This window comes from Solanum dulcamara, chromosome 10 (assembly GCF_947179165.1).
Source record: "Solanum dulcamara chromosome 10, daSolDulc1.2, whole genome shotgun sequence".
NCBI lineage: Eukaryota > Viridiplantae > Streptophyta > Magnoliopsida > Solanales > Solanaceae > Solanum > Solanum dulcamara.
In genome coordinates, this window is record NC_077246.1 from 7,159,904 (window position 1) to 7,172,309 (window position 12,406).

At 28.9% G+C, this 12,406-nt stretch overlaps 1 protein-coding gene across 1 annotated transcript; it reads right to left on the minus strand.

The window, feature by feature from the left end:
• Positions 1–136: 136 nt before the first annotated feature.
• LOC129871075 (protein RALF-like 22) lies at positions 137–499 on the minus strand. The gene has a single exon (XM_055945939.1). The coding sequence runs from the start codon at positions 497–499 to the stop codon at positions 137–139; it is 363 nt and encodes a 120-aa protein (XP_055801914.1).
• Positions 500–12,406: the final 11,907 nt, after the last annotated feature.

Genomic DNA, 12,406 nt, shown 5'->3' on the forward strand with positions numbered 1-12,406 from the left:
CTCTACGAATATATAGTTAAAATAAGAAAAATATTAGTTATCAAAAAAGAAGTTACCAATCCATGTTTTCTAAATATATTTTATCGTGTGAACGCATGCATAGAATTATTCTATGCATGCGTTACCTTGATTAATTTTAACTATTTCTGCGCGCACAATTAGTTATTCTTTGACAACCACGTCTATAAGGATTAATCTTCGACATGCGGTTGCAGTGGTAATAAGATGCACCGCGTTGGTTGCATGGGATTTGATTCGCCCTCATCGCTCTATACGCGATGTGATCGTGTGTGTTGAGTGTTCTCCGAGCTGATTCGGATGGCATCATCATCTCTTCATCCTCGTACAACATGTCTCCAACATGTTCAATATTGTCATTGCTCCCTTGGACAAAGGCTATGGTGGTAGAGTCCAAGTGTGAGAACGACGACTCTGCTACCATGGCCATAGCTAGGGTTGTCAACAGGAGCAAGACCGCCAATCTTGACCTAGTCGCCATCTTTTAGGCCGGATTGTGAGTGAGAGAGAAAGAGATGTGAAATTGACTCGTGAGTTTTTTTTTTTTTTTTAATCTCCTTTCCTTTTTAGGTGAAAAAATGGGAAAGGAGGAAGGAAGAGTGAAGGTAAAGAGGAAAGAGGGTGAAGTTTATTGTTGTAACATGATGAGTGTTTTAAGTTACAAACTTGTGGTTTGGCAATATTTGTGATGTAGAGTAAATCACGTAAGTATAAGGAGGTGGCGAATATGCAAGTATGGGCTAAATAAATCAATGGACAGTCTTGATCTTATTAAAAATATCAATAGGATCCAAATCGATAAATGTAAAACATTCATAATAGGAGAAATCGAGACAAAATATAAATACTCAACTATGGTCTTCCCTTTTTATTTTTATTTTTTAATATTAGGTTAATTTGAGCGCATTGTTACTTTTAGCATAGTTAAGCTTCATTAGACATATATCATTTCAATTAAATGATTGTATAAAGAATCTACTTAAATAACTCTCTTCTTAATGAATTCAAATGATGCAACATATCTCTTTGTACTACTATGGATAATTACCTAGTATAAATTTTCTCATTTGAAATATATTTTTGTGAATTTTAAGTTTTAATCTTCCAACTTATTGACCTTTGTGGTAAAGCTCTGTCATGTTCTTGTTCACAGTTAAATATTCATAAATATTTAATGAATTTCTTAATATATTATAAAATTTGTTAAAATCAGATTCACATGAATTCGTAGATTACACGATAGATCCGTTCAGGAACAACACATGATATATTCATTATTTTTGCTTTAGGTAAAAGCTCATGGCTTGACCCCCTTTTTCCTATTAAATCATTTTCTTTTATCGAATCTAGAGAATGACATTTAACATGATAAATGTGGTTCCTTTGTTTATTGTTCTACCATTTTCGTATAAGTAATTTTGGAGCCAAAAAGAAAATAAATAACAAGGTATACAATTTATTTTTTATCTTACATGAGTTGATTTTAACATATATGTTTTTGTGAAAGTTATTTGATTTATTCTAATCTTTGGTATTTTGTTTAAAATTTTGAAAACGAGTTCTTGCAAAAAGCTGGTTTTCAATCGAAGCTATAATTTTTTATTTTTTTTTCATTTTTCCAAAACTTAAAAGCTTTTCTTTTATCTTATGTTATACCTGGAATTTATTTATGCAAGATCTCTTTTTCAAAAAAATTGACAAAAACGTCAATACTTGAATATACCTCCACCTATTATCTTCTCCTGGATTCAAAAATTTAATTAATTTTGTATGGGATCTAATACACGACTTGGTCATTTTCTTGATCTTATATGTATTTACATTATTTTTGTTGTGGTTCATTTCAGTAATATTACATTTACAAAATCGACCTAACTCACGGGCCCTTAAACTATATTGATAAATTCAATTGTATCGTTTTAAATGTAAAATAGTTTGGCTGCCCGCCATTGGAATAAGGCAACTGTGGTTTTGTTTTAATCTTTGAATCATCTATTATTCCTTATGTGTCATATTAGATGAACATTTTACTAAAAATATTTTTTTTATATTATTTGATTATTTATTAAATTAAGATAGAATTAATTAATTTTTTTTCATTTTATCCCTATAATTAATATGCTTTGGAAGTTTAAATAAATTTTGCAGATCCAAAAATTTTATTTTTTAAGAGATTAATTAATATGAACAAAGAATAAAATGATAAAGACTTTTAATATATTAATAATTTTTTAATTATCGTATAAAATTTAAAATATTCATTTAATATGAGACAGAGATAATAAAATTTGTCATGATTTCATTAGTTTATTTAATTGGCTTGGATTGCAACAATCATTTGATACATGGCAAATTCTTTGGCTCAATAAGTCGATTTATATTGTCACCTCATTTAATAAGTGACAAGATTTCAGTGTCTCGTTAAGTTGACTTGACACCTCACTGACATGTGGTATAATTTTAATGACATATTAATTTAATTTAAATTACCATGTCATTTGACACATGGCATGAGACTGGGTTTTAAGATAAACTAATATTTTCTTAGTTTTTTTTATTTGTCAAATTTTGATTTGAGTATACCTATTATGAAAATAATGATTGGTATATGAATTAGCTATATTACCCTTATTAATTGATAGAATCTTAAATGTATTTACTTAGTACATTTTTCAAAGACATTAACTTTATGTTAATAAATTGAGGGTATAATATGAGGAAAAATTATCTTTTTTTGATTTGTCAAAAATGACTAGTAAAAAAAGAAATTAAATTAAAAAATATTTGACAAGTAAATAAAAACGGATGAAGTATTAGCTATTTAAGACATAGACCAATAGACTAGCACAATGCATTTGAGTGATCAATGATTAATTGATAATTTTTAAATATATAAAATAAAGTAATTAGTTTATAATAAATATAGACATATTTTTATTTACATAAAAAATAAATAAAAGTCACAGAAAATATACACTGACTATATAATAGCTCATCAAAAGTTATAAAAAGCATGCATTGAGTATACAATATAGTTTACTTATACATGAATTATACACTGATTATATATTATGATACACTCAAAAAACTGAATATAACTTAATTATATATGAAGTATATACCGACTATTTAATTTCGATCAACTCAAAATCACCTTTAAATAATCTCAAATTTTAGATATGATTTTTTTTGATATTTCTAGTCTTTTGATATATAATTCGTTCGAAGCGATTTACGTTTGTTATAGGTTGAATTTTAAAGAAAAAGCAACAAAGAAGAAAAAGATGAAGAAGAAGAAGGAGGACGACGAAGAAGAAGAAAAACGCATAACTAGAATGCAGAAGAAGAAGAAGGAGGAGGAGTAGGAGGCAGTAAAGGGATCGGCATGGATGAAGCATCAAGTATTAGACTTGCACTTCGGCTGCAATAAAGAAGGACGGATGACTATTTTTTGTAAATTTTGTAAACTAAAAAGATGGTAAGTAAAATTTATGAACTGATATTTTGGATAATTCAATAATTAATTCGATAATATTAGTCATATTATTTAATTTATTTTCTCAAATTTAATATAATTCAAATTAATTTATGAATTTAAATCTAATAAAATTTACATTCTTACAATTACAGTATGTTCTTAGAATCTTCACATTCTAAATAACTGTCAGATATCTCATTTTTTCACAAATACTGGGCTGTTTCATCTTCCAAACTGTGAATGTTTACATGTATATGACCTATTATGACAATCCTATACTAGAAGAATTGTTTTTTCTTTATAACGATTCAAATTCTGAATTCATTGCCTGATTAATTTGAATTAGTGCTGCATAAGACTTTATTAACCGAAAAAGGGGTTTGTATTAATATCTTTATCATTTCAAAAACTCAAATTCATATTATCTAATGAGAGAAGTATTGAAAACACTTCTAAACTTGACGCAAATTATTAGTTTCGTCTCCAAACTATTGACAGGCTTAACAACACTCATCTATTTGACTAACTAAATTTAGATACACTCCGATCTACCACATGACAAAACAAGTAATCTCAAACTCTTGTAGAAGCATAGAGTTCTTAATAAAAAATCGAGAGAATTATTGAATAACACCTCTAAACTTCATGAGAATTTAGGGGTGTATTTCACTCATGTTTCAAGATAGAGAGTGTATTTAAGTTCAGTTAGCTAAGTAAAAGATGTTTTTAAGACTGTCAATAATTCAATTATGAAACTAACAATTCACACCGAGTTTATATTGTTTTCAATACTTATTATTGGTAATAACACATACTATTATGATTCGAATCGGATATGAAGACACTTGTCTCAACCCATCGAGACAAGTCACCCCAAACACAAACAAATACGAAAATAAAGCGAAAATAGTCTAAATAGATAGATAAGTAAATAAAAGCAGAGGTCTTAATCAACTATAATACCTCAAAGGGCCGGTTGTCACATGTACAAATCTCTAATACAATAAAAATGAAAGATAAACACAAGTCTCGATGCTTTTGTTTCTCAAACAAAACAAAGAATAATAAAAGAAACAAGAAAGATCATCGGCGTCGATAAGTACATCTCAAGTATCCTTAAGTGGCCGCGGATGAAGAAGAAGGGAAACTGTATCACTGTCCGGGACCTACATAAGTGTAGATAGCAAATAGTGAGTACCAAACAACATGGTACTCAGCAAGCAAGACACTAAACACAGATAAAGCTAAATAGAAACAAGTATTCCTGACACGCCATTCGAACCTCCATAACTACAACCTGCAAGCAAAACAATCCAGTCTAACAATATCTACGTCAAATTGCATCTCAACAATTCAGATAGGCCAGATAGGAATCATCAGTATCGCATGTATATCAGTCACAATTACACATAGTAAGGGCAAACACTCAGGTAGCGATCAACAGATACAATGCAATGCAATGAATGCCCAATAAGATTATGTATATATGTCCATGCATCCACCACGGTGTGTGGCACATCCCTTGAATACAATAAAGTAACAACTATAACGCGTGAAACGTACCTCGAATGCAATAAAGTAACAACCACGGCTCGTGAAAAGTTCCTCGAACACAATAAAGTAACAAGCACGGCTCGTGGCACGTCCCTCGAATCCTCTTTGTTTTTCTGTTTCATCACAACTTAGCCGGAACCATTTCACATCGGCATAATCATCAATTTGCACTTCAATGATAAGATTCAACCTAAATGCATATGAAATGCTCATGCAATCAATGGGAATATGATGAAGTCTAATACCATATGCAATTCATATCACAACGTAATCTCCACAACGAATCAACAATGTCAAATAATTCAATACATCAATTCATTAGATCAAATTTATATTTTCATATCCCTAATAATCAGCCTTTTGTGTATTCATGATTCATAATCAACCCAAACTCAAGTTCACATCAATATACGTAGCTCGTAACATGAATACAAGATTCTACAAAGCTTACGAAGGTTTAGAGTTTCACTTGCCTTAATATCGCTCCCTACTACTTCAAAATTTGAGCCTTGCCCTTTCATCGACACTCTGAATTATAAGAATCTAATCAAATAATGATTCACAATCAAATTACGGAACTAACAACACCAAAATCATGAAATTCAAAAAAGGGTCAAAACGGTTCAAAAATTCGATTTCAAAAACGGATTTCAAATTTGAATTTTTTTGAATGAAAACGTTCCTTGAAGTATTTGAAAACCAATGGAGAAAATCAAATTGAATTTGGAGTTGGAAATCAGTTCATAAGCTCAATTGTTGTAAAATTTTGAGTTCAAGGCAAAACCCCCAAAATCGAAGTTCAAAAACCATAAATTCAAGGTTAAAATCACATTATAGAAGCTGGGTATTGAAGGATTTGAATTAAAATTACTTACTCAATGAAATCCCACGAAAAACTCTTATCAAAATTGTCTTTAGTGAGCTCAAGAACTCAAAAATACAGTAAAATGGGACATTTCTCGACTTTGAAAGAAAACACTTTTTTCAGGCGGAAATTACCTTCCGCGATCGCTGTCCACTTACTCCGCGAACGTGGAGGTCATGCCTAGGCGTCATCGCTAATGCAATCGAGCTCCGCGAACGCGATGGCCAAAAGGTAGGCTTTCGCGAACGCGGTAGAGCTCCGGCGAACCTGAAGGCTAAGCAATGTGCCTTCCGCGATCGCTACCCTCCACTTCGCGAACGCGGAGCACAAGAAATATACCAGTTGACAACAAATTCAAACAAGTCACAAAGTTCTCGAATTGACCCTCGGTATTCGTTCGGAATCCCGTGCACACAAATCTTATATGCTACCATACTAATTTCGACGTTCCAAACTCAAAGGAACCATCAAAATTCAAATTTGAGGTCTTCTTTACTGGGAATCCGATAAGTCGCAACGAAATAACTTTAGGCCTCAAAACACTAAATCAAGCTCGGAATTTCTAAAAATTCAACGAAGACCACTTCTAAACTTAAAATCATCCCCCGAATCCAACGGAGTTTCCGTAATTCAAATCCGAGTAGCGGATCTACGAATGTTGACCAAAGTCAACACTATGATCCAAATTTGAAGAATTTCCAACTTAGAACATCAAATCTCCGATATAACCCTGAATCTGATTCTTTCAACTCTCCTACACCAAATTTCACATTACGAAGCTGATCGAATCGACGAAATTTTATTTCGAGACCCGAAACTCCGAATGATATTAAATATTATTTTTAAGCAACTTAAGCCTTCAAATTTCAAATTTTACCAAAAATCTTGACTTTTCAAAGAATTTCACCAAACCGACTTCAATTACTAAACAAACATGACTCAAAACAACTATAAAAAAGGATAAAATGATCATTTTATAAAAATTATCAAAAATAACCTTTAAAATCATTACACATGGATACACAAATAAATTGGTTTGCCGACAGCAAGAACTTCCAAAGATTTGGCCAAATGGTTTGTCAATGATGAAACAATTAGTCAGCAGTCAACTTTTTCTGTCGTCCCCACTCCAAATTGATGCATATACACGTTGAACTTAAACTTAATAGGTACGTAAGACATTTAGTTAGATATGAAATCATAATCTGTTCAAAACGTTCAAGTTTGAAGTTTGAAGTTTGAATTAATTGTTAATATATTTATTTATTTATTTATTTTTGCTCATAAAAATTTAAACTGATCCATGAAATATTTTATCAAAATGTAGTTTAAAAAAACTTTTTTATTTAATATATTATATATAATTATTTTTAAAAAATTAAACATTTATTAGATCCTAAAGATTTATAAATAGATAAATAAAATAATTAAAACTTAACAAAACTTGAATAAGTTAAGTTTTGATCCGTTTTTAAAATTAATTTCAATCCAAATAACTTTTAAATAAATTAATAATTCATGCATTTATTAATTTAAGTTATTTTAATTTTCTCAATCGATAAAAAATATTAAATTTTATCAAACCGCAAAATATGTCGACAAAAGAAGTTGGAAGAGGAAAAGAAAGTCCGTGTGGTCACGTACAGTGTTGTCTGGCTGTGGCCTCTGTGTAAAGTTCTACTTTCAAGTGGGGATATTTTCTTCTAGTGGACTGAGGAGTGCCACGTGTTTGAGAAAATGTGCATTTTTTTCTTGACTAATTTTTGCTGGAGTTCGATTAATTTAAATTCATGTGCCGTAATGCTCTTTTTGAGGGTAAGGATTTTTGAGTTTTTGGCTAAAAATATCTTTAAACTACACTTTAAACTTAAATTACATCCTTAAAATATATTTTTTGATAGAAAATATCCTTCAAATATTTGAAAGTTAACAATTTTCTTCCTTCAGTTAGATATTGTCAAAAAATTAAGGAATCCTACAAAAATATGTGCAATTCATGTGAATAAAAAGTTTTTCTGCATAATTTATTACATACTATAAAAAGCTCTTGAAAAAAAAGAATATTAAAAATCGTGGACACCATTGCTTGCTGAAAGAAAAAATGTTATGAAGGTGTGAGGACACATGATCTGCTCTTCTTCTCTTTTACCAAGAAAAAGAAGCTGAAGCTTAATTATATTCACCTTTTTTAAAGTCAAATTATAGTTAGATCAATAATTTTTTGGTGCAATTTGATATTAAGGTGATCAAAATTCTAATTATGTCTCGCATTCGAGTTTTTAATCAAAATTCTGATTATGTCTCGCATTCGAGTTTCATTCTCTATTATTAGAAGTGGAAGTCTCCTACAAACACCGCTTAAGCAGATTTAGTTGAGAAGAAACATATTTCAATTGGTAATTTTTTAATATTAAATCACATGAAAAATAAATAAAAAAAACTGTTAATTAAAAGATTTTGCATAATGCTAAACTCAATTGCTCAAAAAGTTCATGATAATATTTTTGGCGTATTTTAGAATAGTAAATACAAATGGGTGACTTGATTTTTGTAGCATCGGTTAGTTTTCTGAAAATTTTTAGTAGAAGGATGAAAATTGTTAAATTTTAAATACTTGGAGGATGTTTTCTGCTAAGAATAATATTTTAAGGATGTAATCTAAGTTTGGAGTATAGTTTAAGAATGATTTTGGCCAAAAACTCAAGGACTTTTTATCAAAAACTCAAATTCAAAATTTTTAATTAAGAAATAAATAATTTTGTCCACTGTATAATCATTTGGTGGTATTTATATTTTTTTCTTTTGATGAAATTTTAGAAATAACTATTATAAATATCTTAATTATAATTTTTAGATATAGTTTGTTTAATTATGTTCTATATTTATAGTTTTGTTTGCTAGTATTTTCGTTTGTATATTTCGCTTGCCAATAAACAAACATGGTAAAATACATACGGATTCTGTATTTATATATTTAAAAATATTTTAAAACTTATACAAATTAAGTATATCAACAAATCATAGACAAACAAGATAATTATATATAAATTATGAATTTATACAGTTATGAATTTATAATAACTTATACAAATCAAATGTATCAACAAATCATATACAAACATTTAAGGTAAACATATACAAATTCTGGATTTATATAATTAGGAACCAAAATATACAAATTCTAAATTTGTACAATTAGGAACCAAATTATACAAATTAAATAGCAAAATTGATTAAACTATAACCGCAATTAATTTTTAACCAAAACTATAATTTAAGTACATAATAATCATTAAATATTTGTCATTTCCCATAATTTCTCCTTTTTCTTTACGAAAGCTTTTCATTTTCAACTATTATGAAGGCTTTTGCAAACTACTCTCTCTCGCACACATTTTATATGACATTTTTTTTCTTAATTCGTCCCAAAAAAGTTAACTTATTATAATTAGAAATAATTTAATTTTAATTTTTTTTGTTCTTAATGAAATCATTTACAACCAAACTAATATATAAGGATTATTTTAGACTATAAATTTCAAAAATCTTTATTTTTTAAAAAATATCGTGTCAAGTCAAAGGGTACTACATATAGTGAAACGGAGGGAGTAGTATTATTAATCTATTAAGGGATCGTTTGGTTGGGAACAAGTTATACCAGGAAAACTGTGGAATAACTTATCTCACCATATATATAAGATAACTTATCCCATCACTATAGTATAAATGGTAGGATAAGTTATCTCAAACTTATCAACCAAACAAGATAATAAAATTTTATCCCTAAACTATTTTTTATTACTTACCCCCAACTACCCCTAAGTTAATTAGTAAACAGTAACGCTCATTATAATTAGTAGAGCTCTAAACACTAATTTTCTCCTAATTTTTTTTTATCAAACGCATATTTAAGAAACAAACTCAAAACAAACCTCAAACATAATGTACCATTTTTGTCATTTTGTTTGCACATATACAAGTATTCCCCTTTCATATAGGACCTCTTGTTGATTGATGCATCCCATTGTTTTTTTTTGTGTGTTAATAGATGAATGAATAGTCTATGACAGTTCACATAGGAAGAACACGTCAAAGGGTATCATTCATAACAAGTCGATACGCCCCATTTATTATAAATTCATATGGTCCAGGTATAAATTATTCTGGAATTAATTATTTCAAATTTGTTATTCTATTTTCAATATGAAATAAAAATAACATTACAATTTTGGAATAGCTAAGTTATTTCATAATTTTATTCTAATTAAATATGAGATAAACTCATCTTAAAATTAATTTCAAAATTTGTTCCTCTTTTGTACCAAACTAGCCCACTTATGTTTGTCCACTTGTAAAAAGTTGATATTAGTAACTCTATGGACCTTGTTGCTACCATGTGTTGACACAATCAGTTTTATTGCAATGTCCAAATCATTGATTAGGATGAATCTCGAGTACAAAGATATTATTGCTTCTGGTTATAAATAAATATTAGCCGTTTTGGCTAGTTCAATTTATATTCAAATTATTTAATGGTTTAAAACAATATTAGTTAAATGTCTTTGTAAGGGGACACAAAAGTTTTAAAAAGTTAGACCTAATATCTAATTTAACATAAAATAGGGTTTATTTCACTCAATATTGAGTCCCCGAAAGTTAAAATTGCCCACGCACCAGATGGTAAGCACTGGGCGTGAGGTAGGATGTTGAAGAATGACAAAAAGTCTTACAGTGGTGGTTAATAAGATGGGTGGACTCCTTATAAGGCTTGAATAATTTTTTTTCATTTGAGCTAGCTTTTGGGGCGTGAGTTAGGACTAAGACCTAATTTAACATCTTCCTTAGAGCTAGCTTTTGGGGTGTGAGTTAGACCGAAGACCTAATTTAACATGGTATCAAAGCACGACCCGTCTCACCCAATATTGGGCCTCCAAAATTAAAACTGTCCAGCATCAGATACTAAGCACTGGGCGTGAGGTGGGGTGTTGAAGAATAACGAAATTCTCATATTAGTGGTTAATGAGATAAGTGAACTCCTTATAAGACTTGGGTAATTCTCTTCCCTTTTGAATTAGCTTTTAAAGTATGTGTTAGGCCTAAGACCTAATTTACCATGGAGGGAAAATATGGGGTTATTTGTTGGTCTAAAATAAATAAAAAACTATACCTGAAGAACTAGATATAAATTTGATAAGCACAAAAAAATGTATTTAGCTGTTAATTTGCATTCATTATGAGATCGCGACATAGAGAAAATGAATAATTCATTCATATTTATGTTTGCATCAAATCATGTTAATATATCATGGTTCTTAAGTCATAAAGTTATGTTAAAATTTAAGAATACTTATTAATTAACTGCAATTTAATAATAATTGTGTATTTGAAGGCAAATATCATGTTTCCTTAATTTGATATAGATAGCAGATGCACACAAATTTCTATCAAGAAAAAAGTGTATTATTTGTCAATCTATCATCATTTAGAAGTATAGAAAAGGACAAAATATATCTTCAAACTATTCAAAATAAAAGGAATGTATCTCATAGTTCACACATGCCCTTAATGTTCAATAATTGGCTAAATATGCTCTTTAATTAACTTAATTGGTTTATTAATAGTTAAAAAAGATCAAATATATTCTTAAAATATGCAAAATTAAGTAGATTGATTCGAAATTTACGAATGATCATAAATATCGCAAAATCAAAAGATGGACAACTCATATCTCCATTTCAATCAGGTCAATTGGATGCTCAAGTTAAATAGGATATATTCATATCAATTATTCTTATACATTTTATCAAACGACTTTTAAAATAACATATTTATAAGTCAATTTAAGATACTACAAGGAGTAAAAAACTAATGCAAGGAGTGGAAGAAGGGGTGGGGGGTGGGATTAAATTGTTTAGTAAATATTCTCTCTATTTCATATTAGTTGAATTTTTAAGAAATTTTTCATTATTCAAAATAATTGAATTGTTCAAAATTCAAGATGAATATTTGAAACTTTTTTCATATTTGCCTTTTCATTTATTGAAGTTTTATATTTTCTAGGAGATAAATCACACTACTTGAAAAGTTATATTTTTGATTTTACAAAAGATAATAGTGAAAAGTATGATTCAAATTTTGTTCTTAAATAATTTTTTTAATATATGTGTATTATTTTAGAAATTCAATTAATATGAAACAGAGAGTGTATCTGATTAGCATTCACTCCATTTAGACAATAATACAGAAAAAAAGTAATCCTTTAGTGCTTATTACTTTTTTATGTTCCCTGCTAAAGTTAAGAAAATATTTCTTACTTTTTAAAATGCTTTTTACTTAATTAAAAATCATTCTTTTTCGTTAATAAATGCTTTGTAATACCTTTTGTTGAAAAGAATGCTGCAGAGAATTGGATTCCCCTTGAATTGACAAGTTTCAAGGATTTGATAATTTTTTAACTAATTTCATATTAATATGGAGTTGATATCCAAGTT

Coding starts and splice junctions, on each gene's coding strand:
- LOC129871075 (XM_055945939.1), bottom strand. CDS start 499: ATGGCGACTAGGTCAAGATTGGCGGTCTTGCTCCTGTTGACAACCCTA.